This window comes from Balaenoptera borealis (assembly GCF_965194805.1).
Source record: "Balaenoptera borealis genome assembly, chromosome: 19".
Taxonomy (NCBI): domain Eukaryota; kingdom Metazoa; phylum Chordata; class Mammalia; order Artiodactyla; family Balaenopteridae; genus Balaenoptera; species Balaenoptera borealis.
In genome coordinates this window covers 17,478,823-17,495,464 of record NC_138878.1, presented here as the reverse complement: position 1 = coordinate 17,495,464, position 16,642 = coordinate 17,478,823, and the positions used below count along the sequence as shown (strand labels likewise).

Sequence of the window (16,642 nt, the reverse complement as noted above, 5' to 3'; positions counted from 1 at the left end):
AAGAGGAATCCGGCGGGAAGAAGGGGCTCCAGCCCGGCAAGAGCAGACACAGAGGGTTGCCAAGCCCGAGCTGGAACTGGGGCGGGAGCCGCACCTCACGCTTTCGGACAAGCTGGGCGCTACGTTCGGACCTTCAGACAACTGAGAGCGAAAGAGCCCGGCGTAGAGGAGGCGCCTCCGAGGCCTTGCCCACTAATTCAAACTGCACCGCGTCCCCATTTGGCGGATAAACAGACTGAGGGCGCCCGGGACACGGCGGCTGGAAGGGAGAGGGAAGTAGACTGGTTTTCCAGCGGTTTCGGGCGACCAGCGCTTCCCCTTGCGGTGTAGGCGAATGTCCACGCTCCCCTGCCCTTGGTAAGACAGCCACCCTACTGCCAACCCGCTTGACCCCACCCCCGGAGGCGCTAAGCCAATCAGGCCCGGGGGGAGGAGGAAATACGCTCTTCGGGTACCACCCTCCTCTAGATAAGCCTGGAATGTCAAATATTTGTTCGGTGGGCGGGGCGCAACTGCGAGGTAAGGCCCTTCCCCCACCCAGCCAGGAGCTCGCGTGCGCCAGGCTAAATCGGGCCTTCCTCCCGGCCACGCCCTTGCAACTAATTGCACTTCACCCCAACAGCACCCCAGCCTCTCCTAAAACTTCCCTGGCGTGCATTGCCCCTTGTCAGGCTCCAGACTGGGCTCTGCTCCTAGACGACAGAGCCCCGGGCCATCCCGGCGCTACCTGATCTAAATCCCACCCTTCCTGGCGCCCCCATCCATTCAACCTTTAGACCTTCGCGCTGGGCCCTTCCCTATTCTTCCTTCAGCGCGGGTCTCAAAGCCGGGTTCCCGGGGAAGCCTCCCCCTCGAGGTGCCGTCCTGAGCGCATTCCCATTGGAGAGGCATTCATGCGTGTACAGGTCCCTGCGGGGTAGTAACCCCAAGCGTGGGGCGGCTCCCCCAAAACTCCCGTGCACCTGTCCGACCGCCTCCACCTACATGACAATTCCCGATGTTTGGACTCTTGAAAAACTAAATTCGTTAAAACAACGTTAGGCCTCCTGCTTTGCTGAGCTCCCTTACTCATCTTCAGATGGGTCCTCCCAGATCACACCATTAATACTAAACAACCCGCACTCCTGTCCCCCAGCCGGCTCTCATGTCTCCTTTCTGCCAGCACTAAACCAGCTACTAACAAGATAAATCGTTTATTGTCTCCCTACCCCACCATCCACCCACCCGCGAGAATATCAGATCCTGGAGGAAAGGCTCAATCCCAGAGCCTATCACTGGGCCTGCCAGGCACATAGTAGTAGCTCAAGAATGAATGAATGGTTGACTAAGCTCTCTTCCCATATCCATGAAAAGTAACCTTCCCTGGGGCCACAGGGCCTTTGCACTAGAGTGTCATCTGTGCCCTTTCCTCCCCTCCCAACACACCCTTGCCCTAGTTAACCTCTGGCCTCCCTCCAAATTTTCCCCTCTCAAGGCACATCCCTCCTTAGCAGGGGTCCCCACTGTAGTTTGAGATTTCTGTATTTCACTGATGAATGTCCCCCAGCCCCACACCGCTACTAGCTAGTGTTCACGAATCACGAATGAATGAATCGGAGGTATGGTACGCGAGAGGAATCAGCGAGGCTCCAACGGCACACCCAGAGTCCTTTCCCAAACCGTACTCCGGGTACCTGGGAAAAAGGAACTTGGTCCAGCGAGCCTGCCCGCAAGCTAGTGGACTCCCATCCTCACTTCAGCCCTTGGAAGCCTGCCACTAAGGCAGCCGGCGCTCCAGCCGCAGGTACGTGAAAGTCTGGGCAGATACAGGGAGGGGTTCCTCACCAGGGGAGTGTGGCTCTTCTCGTGGGCCTCCAGGGCGTGTAAGAATGGTGTAAAACAACCTCCTCGCTCCCTCCTGGGAAATATTCCGCTGTCGAAGAGGATTCGACACTGGGTGCTTGCTTGGCGATCCACACTCGCCGGCCCGGATCCATCCCCACGCTCAGCGGCCAACGGCCCCCAGCTGGGCCAGCTGCGACCCTTCCTTACCTCCCAGGCCTCCAGAGTAGCAAGCGCACTAGGTTCCCCTGGGGTTCGCATCTCCGCGCCTTTGCCGCCGAATAGCCTCTGAGTACCCACCAGAGGGCGCCCTGACTCTGTAGACGGAACCAGGTGTTGCGGGGCAGGGAGGAGCTGGCACTGGAAGGCTCGACCGGAGGACGCCCCAGGTGAAAGGGGAAGCCCTTGACACCGCCCCCCAGGCCACTTGTCTCCCGCTTGAGAGTCTTCGAGGCTCCTGGCTCTCTGGACATAGGCCAGGATTTTAAGCTTGGTGTTCAGGGCCCTCAAACTGCTCTGTTCCACTTTCACCCACCACTGTGCTCTACACTGCTGTGATTCTTCTGGTCTACAGACTGCTGCACATGCTAAGCTCCCTGCCTGGAGAACCCACCTACCTAATCATCCCTTTGTTTTCCTGGCACACTCCTACTTATCCATCAAGACCCATCTCTAATAATTCTTCCAGGCAGCCTTCCTTGATGCCTAGACCAGGTTAGAGGCCCTGTTCTGGGCCCCTTGCCCCAGGGTTCTGTCATGATTGGGTCAGTGTTGGCCTCTCATGACTCTAGGGAGGCTCTGGCAGCAGAGGAATAGGAGGCTGCTGAGCTCTGAGCTTTAGGGAGAATCATTTGCCTCCAAATAGACTTAGCTCTGGCTACCACACCAGCTTAGAAGCCCTGGTGTTGATTGGGTTGCCCCAAGCCCAGCCACCCACCTGGTTCAGGTAGGGAAGCTTGGAGCTTGGGCGAGGGAGGGGTGGTTGCAGAGGGCCCAGTTACAGAGGAGAGCAGAGGCTGTTGGCTGGATTCTCACCTGAGGAAGATACCACAACTGGCCTGGCTCCTCAGTCCCACCTCTAGCCTTTGCTCAGAATGTTCTGCTCCTCAGGAACACTCTCCCTCTTTCCCAGAATTCACATCCAACCTGTGGACCTCTCAGTCCCTTATCTTCTTCTCTAGGTCTGACAGGCACCAGGACCCTATCTTGGAAAGGGGGAGGGTTATAGAGAAGGGGGTTTATCACTCATTGATTCAACATATATTAAGCACCTGCTGTGTGCCAGGGATTATACAGGTGGTAACCGAGGAGAACAAATGAGGAGCTTGCTCTTCCAGCAATTATATTCTAATGGGAGCTAGGCAGGAGCTGCTTCAAAGCCAGTGGTCATGTCTGGGCTGAGACCTAAATCAGTTGGGTCCCCAAAAGTGGGGTCTGCAAAGTGGTCCCAGTGCAACAAGTGCAGAAGTCCTGAGGGAGAATAAGGATGTCCTGTTCTAGGCAGCAAGGAAGCCATTGAGGCTGGAGATGAGAGAGTTGGGGAAGAGGGAGAGTAGAAGTTGGGGGAAACCAGAATACCCGCCAGGGTCCTCACTCACTGTGAGTGAGATGCATATGATGCATGCAATGAGAGGGTCATAAATGGGGTTAGGTGGACAGTGATGGGGCCTGATTTCATGTTTCATGCCACAGGAATAAGGGCATAAATTAGGACATCAGTAAGGAGGCTGGTATGGAGATGAGGGTAATGTGGCTTTGGGAGGGTAGAGCTGGCAGAACTTGGTGACCACCTAGTTGTGGGTCTGAGACTCAAGGAGGTATCTTGAGTCCAGGATGACCCGGGGTCTGCAGCCCAGGGGATCATGTGAATGATGGGGTCATGGTGAAAATGAGGGAACCTCACCCTCTGACCCCTCTCCATAGTGCCAGCACTGGTTATTACTGACCAGACCTTGGCACCCACTGCCCCAATGGCCATGGTCCTATCATCTTCAGGGCCTATGGGAGTGGGGCAACAGGGAACTGCTCCCAAAAACAGGGCCACACTTTGAGGAGCCCATGGGCATCTGAGGCTGCAGGGCTGACAAGACATTCAGACTGTGGCCAGAGTCCAAGGCAGCCCAAGCTGTCCTGATCCATACCCTACCCCCACGTAACCCTTGGCTCTGGACTCCTGCCTGTCCCTAGCCCTGGCAGAAGGGTCTCTGTGGTCTCCCATACTGGGCCTGCACCAGATTGGTCCTCAGCAGCCCCTCTGCTGGGGCCTGGGATGGAGGTGAGGGAGGCAGGGGTTTTGAAAGGGGGTCACTGGGCCAGGGTCTGAGGTGGGAGATAGTTGGACCTTAAGAGAGGAGGGTATTCCAACCACGAATGTGTTTCACTAAAAGAATATAGGAGGGGCAGGCCAAGATGGTGAGTAGATTCATTGAGGGTCACTGCAGAGAGGCTGGAAAGGGTCAGCCATTGACCAAGAGGAAAAAAGGAAGGGAGGGAGGGAGGGAGGAAGGGGCAGGACAGAGGTCTTGGGACCAGCCAGGGATGACCAGGGTATTGACTGGCTCTCAGGAGGGGGTGTGTGAAGGATCAAGACCTCCAGTCTCCAAACATGCTGGTCACCCCATTCCAGAATGACACATGGTACCAGAATATTACTGGTCGTCAAATCTTTGCCCACTCTATTCGCCCCCGATTCCATGCACAGAAAGTCTGTGTCCTCTCTGTATATCCGGTTCGCGTGGGGTGGGAGTGGTAGGGGCACATGAGGTCCCAACACCCCTTCCGGTCTTCAGGGGAACTAACCGATGGGCTGGCGCAGGATTGAGGCTCAAGCCCTCTCTTAACCCGGCGAGCAAACAGTTTAGTCGGGTGGGGGGGGGCGGGGGGTGATTCTACACTCCAGACCCTGAAACAGGCGGACTGAACTCTCACTGGGAAGCGAAACACGCTGACCTGACCCTTTCCCGGGCAGACAGCAGGTGGCCCCTGGGCCAGTGTAGCTTGAACCCAGATGCCCTCGGGGCAGGGTGCAAAGAACCGACTTGGGAGTTGCCCAAAGGTCCTGGTCAGTCTCCTTAGGCTCAAGAACAGCTTGGGACTCACTTCTCCCCTTCTTCCTCTTGCTTTGACCCGGGTAGTTCAGTGGCGGCGAGCACTGGACCCTGAATTCCCATTCGGCCCGGCGCATTCTAGATCCCTCGTCAAGGAGGCGCCAGGAATCGGGGATGAGGGCTGCGCTGCGTGGACTCAGGGTACCGAGGGCTGGGCTGGGTACCCAGCAGACGCGAGCTGGGTCTGATCAGCTGAGAGCGTGCGCGAAAGCCAGGCTGAGCCTTGATAGATCGATGCGCTCGGCGTGCAGCGCGGTTAAGGGAGTTGGCCAGGGATGAGTAGGGGCTGGGCGGCGAGCTCCGACTGGGAAGGAGAGTTCCTATTGGCAGGCCGTTTTCAGGAGGCGGATCCTGATTGGCCCGGCCGCTGTGAAGGCTGCAAGCGGCGGGGTTAAGCGCGTCGCCGCCGCCCGGGCCTAGGCACGAGACCGCAGAGCTGAATCCGCACCTCGGACTTGGAGCTGCGGTCACTGCCATGGGCCTCCGCCTCTGCCCTTACCGCGCCGCCCTGCTCCCGAGTGGCCTCCTGTTACTCCTGATGCTCACAGATGCGGCGCTCCCGGCTGGACGTCCGCCACCGGTGGTGCTGGGTGAGGCGCGCGTCCAGTCGTGGGTCCATTCGCTCGTGCGTCCGTCTGGATGGGGTGCGGGCGGGGCTGTCTGCATCTGCTCTAAGCACGGGGTGAGGGAGCGTGTGATTGTCTTGTCACCTGGGTCGGCCCGTCCACTTCCTGCTATGCTGGGCTCGGTTGTGGTCAAACTCTTGTCACCTTACCCTATAGAATATGGGGGTAAGTGGGCGGGTTACCACGCGTTTGCGCATCGGTACGCCTGTTCATCTCATTCCCAAGCCTCGCCTCATCCCCATTTTTTAGCTGGAAAGACCGAGGCTCTTTGGCCCCACTCCTGAGGGCCGGTAGGAGGTAGGGTGGCTTCGGAGTTGACCCCCAGGGGCCTCAGCGTTGACTTGGGCTTGGCTTGGACGCTGTCTCCCTCCACCCTTCCAGCCCGACACGTTTCAGAGGGCATTACTGAAAGGGAGCTCTCTGGGGAAGGATTGCTCTCCTAACCTGCCACCAGGGCTTTCCCCTAACTTATCAAATATGTGGCATTGGGCCTGAGGGAGGAGGCCCAAGGGAATCTGAGGATGGCTATAGACAGAGGGAGGGGTTGAGACAATGGCTATGAACAGATGTCATACTGTACCCTTACTCCTGCCAGACCTACTTGGACTACGCTATGTTGGGGCTAGGCAACCTCCCCTGTCTACCTCCTCCTTGCTACTGGCCCAGGCAACTGTACAGGAGCCAGTAGTATTTCCTTGTGGTGGGTGTGGCAGGGATGAGACCTCTGTCTTGGGGTCTTTGGGTGCCTCATTCAGGCCATCACTCCCACGAAGAGCTAGTGTGTTGGTGGCCATCCAGGGCTCCTAAAAGCAGAGGCATGCTGAGGTATACATTACATACTGAGTCTGCTGCAGCATGACCCCCATGCTCTTTCTGCTGGGAGTATTTTAATGGGGATGATGCAGATCACAGAAGGGTAGGGTTGGCAGGTAGTGTGATCCCAGGGGTCCTCCACCAGGAGCTCTGGGCCAGGAAATGCTCCCGGGGAATGCTGGGCCCAGGTTCACCATGGAGTTTGGGCAGATTTGGCCTTGCCTTCCCTAAGCTTGCAGGACGATTCCCAGAGGTGAGGTCTGTGCTGGGCAGGCACAGAGAATCCACTGACCGAGTCAGGGAAGGTTTCCTGGAGTACGCAGCTGGAGCTGAGTCCAGGAGAGAGTTCCAGGCAGAGGGAACTACGTATCAGAGGGAGGGAGCTAAGCAGTCCAGGCTCTCTGGAATGGAGTGGGGGAAGGACTAGATGGTGCAGGGCTCGTGACTGGTTGGGTCATCTGGACTTTGTCTTGGGGGCCTGCAGGGAGCCTTGTGTGGACCTAAGGAGTACTGAGTATAAAGGGTGTGGCATTGGGAAGTGTGTGGTCTCTGACCGGACTGGTCCTAGACCTTTTCACCTGTATTGGTGCTAAATGCACTCATTAATTCATTTAGTTTTTAGTTGTCCTAGGTCACAGCAGAGGAGCCTCAGGTTGTACCTAGAGGCACTGAGCAACTGGAATCGTAACCTGCCCAGCTTCTCAGAGAGTGAGGCTATTGGCATTAATCCTGGGAAACCCCATGGTGGGCAGCAGACAAGCTGTTCCTGGGCACAGAGCAGGGACCTAACCTTGGCCATCAGAGGATCAGCATCCAAGGGTGACCAGTCTCTGTGGGTGGGACTCAAATTGGTGGTAGAGGAAGCAGAGGCCAGAGAAGGGATACTGAAGGCCCTGGGTGGGGGAAGGGACTATAGCAAGCTATTTCCACCTCTCCCAGCCTCAGTCTCCTTATCTGTAAAGTAGGCATAATAAGGATATTCTTCCCAGTGTTACTTGAGGTGAAAGGCATGTGGATGGCTCTTATCTAGTTCTAGGCACAGAGGGACCGAGGAAGTGACCATTGGTATTTTTAGAGGCCACACAGCCTGGCCAGGCAAAGCAGATCCGGTGACTTCCTCTTTCAGCTATTTCCTCTCTGGTGGAAACAGTGACCAAGGTTTCTTCACTGCCCTGTCTAGTCCACAAGCATCTCATCTAGAGGCTGTCATGCTGGGGACTCCCCACTTCTGCACCACATCATGAAGGGAGGTGAATGCAGGTGCCACACCTCCCTCCCATGGCTGCCCTGAGGACACAGTGGGATGGTGCACAAGGAGGGCGTGCCCTCTGCAGGGCTGTGTTCACAGCTGGAGGCCAGTGAATGCCCTCGAGAGCCAAACACTGGATCCTAAATGGGGTTTGGAAGGTGTCAAGAGAATGGCATGCGGGAGCAGGTGAGGCCTGAAAAGTCACTGGGAGTAAATGGACTGTGAAGGGCCTTGAATGTTAGGCAGTGAAGCAAGGGGGGAGCGGGGGATGGGTTTGAGTGTCACAAGGGCCCCAGGGCTCTGTATAGACTGAATAAGTAGAGTGAAGTCATCCTTGGAGCCTGGTCACACCCACCCCCATTGGACTGTGGCTGGAATGGTATGTTGCTTCAAGAGAGCCATTTCCAACACAGGTGTGCCAAGATGCTAGGGCCCTCCAGGTGGGGTGCACTCTGGAACCTTTAGCAGGGTTTAGCTTCTGGGCTCTGGCCTTTAGCAAGCCCTGAGGACCTCAGTAGGCTGGCAGGTGCCTGCTCCTCTCAGTTGTTTCTGTTCATTGCCCCCCTCCAGAGCCTATCCTGGAGTGCCTTCTTTGCATTTATTTTTGGCTGGTTAAGTGGCCCAGTGCTCTGTCCTGTTTCCCAATCCTTCTTTCAGAGTATACAAGACCCTGCCTATGAAGCCAAAACCACCGTCTGTACCCCAACACTGAATTAAATCTCGGAGACAGAGTTTTGGGTGAAGTAGAGAGGAATAGCTTTATTGCTTTGCCAGGCAAAGGGGGCCACAGCGGGCTAATGCCCTCAAAACTCTGTGTCCCAACTTGGAGAGGGTAGTGAGAAGTTTGATAGTAATGGTTCAAGAGGGTGTGATCAGCTCATGGACATTCTTCTGATTGGTTGGTGGTGAGGTGAGTGGGAGTCAACATCATCAACCTTCTGGTTCCAGCGTTCCTGGGGTCTGCTTGCTTGTGGGCAGCATACCATCGTTAACCCGTTAACCACTGACTTCTCCCATCTGGTGGGGGTTTCAGTATCTGCCAAACAGCTCAAAGATATTGTTGTGTGTATCCCTTGATGGGGAACCAGGACCTTGCCCCAAGGCTGCACTATGGTTTCTCTTTGACTGTTTCTCCTTTGTCTTGCATCCCCTCCCTTCCCTAATTAGCAACTGCATGAATCTGCCAGTTGGAACTCAGGGAAGGTCATGGAGGCTGAATGAAGCCTGTTTCCTGTAATCAAAGAAATGGGGAACACAGAAAGGCTTTTGTGCCTAGGAGCCCCACAGGTATCACCTACTCTGCAGCCTGGAACAGCCGTGGGTAGAAGGCCTTTGGGTTTCCAGCCTGCCAGGCGCAGGGTCTCATTCATGCTCTATGTCCCCCTTCAGTGCCCGGTGATTTGGGCAACCAGCTGGAGGCAAAGCTGGACAAGCCGACAGTCGTGCACTACCTCTGCTCCAAGAGGACAGACAGCTACTTCACACTCTGGCTGAACCTGGAACTGCTGCTGCCTGTCATCATTGACTGCTGGATTGACAATATCAGGTGGGGGCTGGGGCACAGGTGGGGCGCTGCTCGCTGACCCGGTCTAGAGACGCCTCCAGAGCCCATTTCTATCTCATCTGCGCCTTAAGAGATACATCTATCTCAGGCTCAGGGTCACTGACCTCTCTCCCTTCCCATTTCCTCTGTCTGGTCCACGCCACCTTGGCACTCTCCCAGACAGAACTTTCTTCCCTTTCCTGCTGCTCCTGTCTCTACCCTCTCCAGTGCCTCAGGCCCTATTTGTGGTTTCTATGCTCCAGCCCCTATTCACAGCCTCGCCTTGGCCCCCACCCTTTCCCTTGCCTCTGACTTGGCCACACCTGCCCCCTCCAGCTGCTTGGGGATTCCTTTCCACTTGCTGTTCTTTCAGCCTGGAATCACCCTTTACACCCTTTGCCTGATAAACTCCCTCCCATTCACTCTTTAAAACCCAAGCCTGCTTCCTTTGTGAAGTCTCCCTGCCACTCCCCAGAGCTCTTTTTGTTTGTTTGTTTGTTTGTTTTTTATAAATTTATTTATTTATTTAATTTTTGGCTGTGTTGGGTCTTTGTTGCTGCACGCGGGCTTTCTCTAGTGTGGTGAGCTGGGGCTACTCTTCGTTGCAGTGCGTGGGCTTCTCATTGCAGTGGCTTCTCTTGTGGTGGAGCACAGGCTCTAGGCACGCGGGCTTCTGTAGTTGTGGCACGTGGGCTCAGTAGTTGTGGCTCATGGGCTCTAGAGCACAGGCTCAGTAGTTGTGGCGCACGGTCTTAGTTGCTCCACGGCATGTGGGGTCTTCCCGGCCCAGGGCTTGAATCCGTGTCTCCTGCATTGGCAGGCGGATTCTTAACCACTTCTCCACTAGGGAAGTCCATCTCCAGAGCTCTTAACCTCCCCTTTCCCCGGCCACATGCCTGCTCCTCTAACCTGCATTCCCTGCCTGCCAAACATTGTTTCCTAGGATATTTCTTCCATAATAAGATAATCATGTAATCAGAATTACTGCTTATTGAATGCAAACACTATACATTTTACATACTTTCTTTCATTGAGTCTTACAGCAATCCGGTGAAACAAGTGCTGTTTTTAGACCTGTTTTACAGATGAGGAAATCTGGAAGCTCAAAGAGGTTACAAAATTGCTTAGGGTCACTCAGCTAATAAGTGACAAACTAGAATTTGAACCCAGAGTTGTGTGCCTCTGAACTACGGTTCCTGCCCACCCTGAGCTCCCTGAAGGCAGGGACTGTGTCTCTTTTATCTTTAAAGCTGTAGGACCAGAAACACAATTGGTTTTCAATAAATATTTGAGCTGAATGGAGTCTTTCAAATGAAGATTGTTTTTTCCCCTGGAGACACACTAGCTGGTTCTAGCTGGTTCTCTGGGCACCCTGCCTTTCGCTGTTGTTTATGACACCTGCTTTGTTGACTCCTTCCTCCTCCTTGTGCGATCAGGGTTATTTCTGGGATGTTGATCCGCATTTCTATTTTTGTTGCAGAAGCATGGTCTCAGGTACTGCCAGTTGGAGGTACAGGCTGATACTGAGAGGGGCTTATCTACCTTTGTTGGGCCTCTGACCTGTTTAGACTTGCATCCAGCACAGAGTGCTTTGGCTTTCTAGAACTTTGCTGAGTGGCCATTGGGATGATCTACAGATTGCCCTGGAGAGAGTGGGTCCCCAGGACTTTTATTTGGGCCAGTGTTGGGTATCTTGTCAGCTTTCTGTGGCTGATCTTTAAGGGTGGGTGGGACTCAGGACCACTGGGGACTGCAGGTCTAGCCTGTGTTTTCTCAGGCACATTTGCCTCCTTAGTATCAAGGGAGGCCAGAGCAGGGTTCCTGGCCTGGCACAAGGCTTTCCTCCTGTCTTCCACCACCCTGTCCCCATCATGTCTCCAGACCTTGCCCACCCACTCACACAGCAGCCACAGGTTACTCAGGGTTTCTCTGTCTGGTTCTGTTGTGTGTTGTATTCATCATCTCCTTTGCCCTGTGTTGTTTTATGGTGGGTGGCAGGAGCTGGATCCATGGAGATGGAGCAATGGGAGCCTGCGAAGTTAGGCTGCCTGCCTTTTGGGGTCAGGTGTGATGTTCGTGGCAGAGCCAGGCCTGGCAGCCAGATCCCTCTCCCAACCATATCTAAGACCTGCATTAGACAGTATGGGTGACATTGAGGAGAAGAGAATATTGCCTGACAGGGGTCCTGGAGTCAGTCTTTGGAGTGAGCCTTGGTGGGGTCCTCATTTGGATGTGGTTACTCTGATCTGTGCTTTACAAATTTGCTTTGTTACTTTTTGGTCTGCCCTATACATCTGACCAAACCTGAGGATGGGAAGGGAATATGGCTCAGGACACAAGACAGTATTGGGACACACCAACTTAGGTGTCACCTCTGGGTCACTGGCTCAATATCCCCTCCTGGCAGGCTGGTCTACAACCGAACGTCCCGCACCACCCAGTTTCCTGATGGTGTGGATGTGCGTGTCCCTGGCTTTGGGAAGACCTTCTCACTGGAGTTCCTGGACCCCAGCAAAAGCAGTGTGGGTGTGTAGCCCTTCCTCATGGCCCCCAGGGAATGGGGATGGAGGTTCTGATGGACTCCGAGAGTGGGAGGAGCCCTGTTGGTTTGAGTGGGGGTAGCCTGTGAACCGTCTCTGATCAGTGTGGGCACAGAGCCCTATAGCACTCCTTCGGGGATCTCCCGGCTGTAGGTGTCACAGTCTCCTTGGCAGGCGTGGTGTGGGCAGCTGACAATGACTGTACTCTCTCTAATCCTATGGATTTATGTCTATAGGTTCCTATTTCCACACCATGGTGGAGAACCTTGTGGGCTGGGGCTACACACGAGGTGAGGACGTGCGGGGGGCCCCCTATGACTGGCGCCGAGCTCCAAGTAAGTGGTTGCTCTCACTTCCTCCCTGAGGTCATGGGGGAGGGGGTTGGGGAGGAGGAGATCACAGCCACCAAAGGTCCTGGGCCTTTCCCTACTCCCGGGTCTCTGGCATCCAGCCCAGCCATCACAGCTCCCACCCCTGGTCAATCTGTCCTGTCCTTCCCCCACCCTCAGCCCAGGATTTCTGGGCCTCTGAGCCCTGGGGAGAGATAATGAGGCTGAGGAGGGGAAAAGGAGCTTCTTCTCCCTTCATGGAAATTGAGGGGAAACCAGACCCTCCCCACTTGGATTTTCACACACTCCCCACCCACCTAGTCCTGGGTCTGGCTTGAGACACAGTCAGTGGTTCAGGCCCAAGGACCGTTCCTGCCTGACCCCCGCCTGGCTCTGGCCTGCAGATGAAAACGGGCCCTACTTCCTGGCCCTCCGCGAGATGATCGAGGAGATGCACCAGCTGTATGGGGGCCCCGTGGTGCTGGCTGCCCACAGTATGGGCAACATGTACACGCTCTACTTTCTGCAGCAGCAGCCACAGGCCTGGAAGGACAAGTATATCCATGCCTTTGTGGCACTGGGTCCGCCCTGGGGGGGCGTGGCCAAGACCCTGCGCGTCCTGGCCTCAGGTAAGACCCTGCCTGGCCCAGCATGGGGGGTGCTGGTATCAGAGATGGCACACTCTCTTTCCCTCTACAGTGGCCTCCTGGGCCACCCTCACGTCTCTTCTCTTGGGTCAGGACCCTTCCTTCTCCAGAGTTGTATTCTTTTCCAAACATCTCTTTCTAAAAGAGAATATAACACTACTTCTAAATTCACCTCTCCAGCTGATGACTCTTGTTATCTGTGTAGGTTTCTTACAACATGTACACGGAGTGGCATAACCGTTGGTCATAGGGCACATGTGTACACACACACACACACTCACACAGCTTGGGCCTGGCTGGCCTAACTTGGTTTGATCCAAAGTTTTCTGGAGGAGCCTTCTCCCTCTCTCTTACCCCCATCCTCACTTCTTCATCCCCACCTTCGCCCCAGAGAAGGAAGGTTGGGCTACAGTTTCCTGTTTATGAGTTACACCTCCCTCTGTGGCAGCAGGGAGCCTCTGTGGGCCACACAGAGAGGAAGCAGGGGCAGATTTGTCTGGGCCTGCTTGCTTGGCAGTTGGGAAAACCACCTCCTTCCCTGTTCCTCCCCAATCCACCTGCCTTTTCATGACTGTTAGAACATACCAGCTGTAGCCCCAGGGCTCTCTTCCCTCTGCTAGGACTGGATGTGAGCCCCATGACCGCTCACTTTAGGAGCTGTGAGCCGGGGCTGTACCAAGCATTTGATGAGCTTTCTTCCTCAAGTGACTGCCACTGCCTGACCTGCTTATTGGTCACATGATCATTGTGATCAGTCCTCTCCCAGTAGTGACCCTGGATTAGCTGGACAGTGAATCCAGTTATAGTGAGGACTCATCACAGCTACCTACTCTGTCCAGCCTGGACCTGAAAGGAGAGATGTGGGCCCTTCTGAGTTTGAGACAAGTTACCATGGTGGAGTTCAGGTACTGGCCCTTTCAGAGCTTCCCCATGAGTCCCCTTAGAGCGGTGGTCCCCAACCTTTTTGGCACCAGGGAATGGTTTTGTGGAAGACAGTTTTTCCACGGAGGGGGCGGGGGGCTTGGGAGGGGTGATGGTTCAGGCGGTAACGCGAGTGATGGGGAGCGGTAGGTAAATCGTCACTCTCTAACCCACTGCTCACCTCCTGCTGTGCAGCCCCGTTCCTAACGGGCCGCGGACTGGTAATGGTCCGCGGCCCTGGGGTTGGGGACCCCTGCCTTAGAGCTTTGCCTCGGATTCTGGGAGACTGCTGTCAGGCTCTGGCAGTCTGGGAGTGGGGGTGGGACAGGACGGGTGGTAGTCGTGGACCTTAGCTAGGGGTTCCCTTTTCTGAGGGCTCCTAGAGCCAGGCCCCAGCAGGCAGAGCTGAAGGCCTGCAGTCAGTGGTGGGGTGATGGGTGGCCGTGGGTCCCGGGCAGAGGCCCCTGTTCCCAAGTTCCAGCTCATCCTCTGGCGATCTCACTGGCTGGTGGGTGCGTTTGTGCTGCTGGCATTCCTATGTGAGAAAGACTGTCACTTTGTCTGCAGCCTCCCCTCCTGCCCTGTCTCCTGCAGGCCTGGCTGCCCAGGTCAGTGCCAGGCAGGTGGGTGGGATGAGACCAGGGCTGGCTGGATGTAGGTCTGAGCCTAGGAAGGGAAAAAATGTTTACATAGCTCAATGTAGTAAAAGATTAAGAGGACTGTGTCTTTTGGGCTGCCCACCTGCTGATTCACCTGTGACAAGGTCAGTACCCACAGGCCGTGCGATAAGTGCTCTGGGGAAGGTATTGTTTTTACCATAAAATCACCCTGTGGGCGTGTGCTGCCTAAATCCCTGGTGACAAAATGCAAAAGGAAAGAAACAAATCTTGGTCATGTGCTTCCTAGATAGAGCAAAAATACAGGGAAATAGGGGAGTTGTCACCGCGTTAACAGCATAGAGATGCCAGAGTGCTGGCCAGGCCCCGGCTGGGGGCTGGCAGGGGCCCTGGCGGTGAGCATGCTGCCCAGCTGGCTTGCATTCCCGAGCACAGACTGACTGGAGCCCTCTATCCGCAGGAGACAACAACCGGATCCCGGTCATTGGGCCCCTGAAGATCCGGGAGCAGCAGCGGTCTGCCGTCTCCACCAGCTGGCTGCTGCCCTACAACTACACCTGGTCACCCAACAAGGTCTTCGTGCACACACCCACAGCCAACTACACGCTGCAGGACTATCGCCGCTTCTTCCAGGACATCGGCTTCGAAGACGGCTGGCTCATGCGGCAGGACACGGAGGGGCTGGTTGAGGCCATGGTGCCACCTGGCGTGCGACTGCACTGCCTCTACGGCACTGGTGTCCCTACGCCAGACTCCTTCTACTATGAAAGCTTCCCGGACCGCGACCCGAAAATCTGCTTTGGTGATGGTGACGGCACTGTGAACTTGCAGAGCGCCCTGCAGTGCCAGGCTTGGCGCGGCCGCCAGGAGCAAAAAGTGTCATTGCAGGCACTGCCGGGCACCGAGCACATCGCGATGCTGGCCAACGCCACTACCCTGGCCTATCTGAAACGCGTGCTCCTCGGGCCCTGATTCCTATGCTGGGCAGGGCTCTGGGATGGCCTGGCCACCACTGCTTCTCCTGGCCTCTGGGGCAACCATGGCACATGAGTTGAGCAGTTTGTGACTGATCATCTAAGGCCCTGGATCTTGGGTTGTGAAGTGGGGAAATGCTGGGTTTTTTATCCTTCCTCTCTGGGAATGAGGAAGGAAGACATAGTCTGAACTTACTTGAGGGACCCTTGGAAAGAATGCTGCTGATGGTGGAATTGTGACCTCAGGACTGGCTCCGCAGGTGGATTGGCTGGCACCTGGCCCCAATCCCCAGTGCTGGGGCCTTGTGTTCCTCCTACCCCTGTGGCCTTTTCACACTCGCCCACCAGGGCCTGGCTCCTCAGCTTTCTTGTGAGGGATGTTACTGAACTGTGGTCCCTAGGTTGGGCTCCTGGTCCCTAGGGTGTACCTTCTCACACATTGGCCACAAGTTGGCCTGCTACTGGCCATGGGTGGCTGGAGCTGCTGTCTTTGCTGTGGCCTAGCTGCTCACACAGCGTGACTGTGGCTTTCTGGGGGCAGCCCGGTTCCCCCTGCAGGCAGGGGTGGGTTGTTATGTTATCCATGGTTCCCAGGCCCTGGGGCATTCACTCCTACCTCCCTTACTTCTAAGAACAGCCTAGCTCAGGGCTGGGCAGCAGATGGCCCCCCGGTTCTCGGGGCTGTGTCCCAGGAGCCCTGATCTCCTTGGTTGGGCTGTTGCCCACAGTATTGATGCTGCCTCCCTTTGCCCTGGGGCTGTGGTTCAAGAATGAGAGCAGAGCCTGGTGCCATGCCCTTTAGGTACTCATGAAGAAAGAGAACTCAAGGAAGCAGCCAAGGCCAATCAGAGCCACACTGAGCTGCCCTCTTGCTGACCCTCCACCACATTGCCACTGCCCAGGATCTCTCTAGCATTCACATGGGCTGGCACAGGACTGAGAGGAGGTAGGACTCTTGCCCACTCTGCCCAGCACCCATCCCCACCAGGCAGCTCAGTGGTGTTTAGTCAGCAGGGACTCGCCCAGAAACTTGAGTGGGCCCCTGAGAGAGCCAGGGGCCTTCGGGGCCCCCTAGGGGTTTTCTTCCTGCTCCAGAGGTGCTGCATGGATCTCCCTGTGATAGCAGGGATGGAGGATGTGGATCTGCCTTGGTGGTCTCCAAGTGGGCAATGCCTAAAGGCCAAGACTTGGGTCTAGCCTCTGGGGTGGAGCCCCAAAGCCACAGTCAGGCTGGACTGTGCTTCGCTCCTACAAGGTTTCTATGAAGCGGAATTTTCTCTGTTGCATTCATACCCAGCATCTGTCTCTCCCTTTGTTCCTGAGTGGTGGGCCCCACATGGGGCTCTGAGCAGGCTGTACCTCGATTCTGGCAATAAAAGTATTCTGGATGCTGTAAAGTGCCCTGGCCTAGCCTCTGCTCTGAGCATGAGAGGAAGGAGGCAGTGGAAGGGTGAG

At 55.7% G+C, this 16,642-nt stretch overlaps 1 protein-coding gene across 8 annotated transcripts; it reads left to right on the top strand.

Annotated features, from left to right (window-relative positions):
* Positions 1 to 245: 245 nt before the first annotated feature.
* Positions 246 to 16,584, top strand: PLA2G15 (phospholipase A2 group XV). 8 transcript variants are annotated; one of them, XM_082369940.1, is made up of 7 exons: positions 246 to 357; positions 1,475 to 1,783; positions 9,006 to 9,162; positions 11,567 to 11,685; positions 11,936 to 12,034; positions 12,433 to 12,657; positions 14,674 to 16,584. In XM_082369940.1, the coding sequence occupies exons 2-7, from the start codon at positions 1,588 to 1,590 to the stop codon at positions 15,183 to 15,185; spliced, it is 1,308 nt and encodes a 435-aa protein (XP_082226066.1). In that variant the 5' UTR covers positions 246 to 357; positions 1,475 to 1,587; the 3' UTR covers positions 15,186 to 16,584. The 8 variants fall into 8 exon arrangements, with proteins under 8 accessions (XP_082226066.1, XP_082226070.1, XP_082226065.1 ...); XM_082369944.1 differs by having other exon boundaries at positions 270 to 357; positions 1,547 to 1,783; positions 11,567 to 11,681; positions 12,558 to 12,657; XM_082369939.1 differs by having other exon boundaries at positions 270 to 357; positions 1,547 to 1,783.
* The last annotated feature ends 58 nt before the right edge of the window (positions 16,585 to 16,642 follow it).

Bases quoted from the DNA above. Each gene is read 5' to 3' on its own strand.
- PLA2G15 (XM_082369940.1), top strand. From the start codon at position 1,588: ATGAATCGGAGGTATGGTACGCGAGAGGAATCAGCGAGGCTCCAACGG. The intron at 11,686-11,935 runs GTGTGTAGCCCT...TTATGTCTATAG, and splicing joins CCCCAGCAAAAGCAGTGTGG to GTTCCTATTTCCACACCATG. The intron at 12,658-14,673 runs GTAAGACCCTGC...CTCTATCCGCAG, and splicing joins CCTGCGCGTCCTGGCCTCAG to GAGACAACAACCGGATCCCG.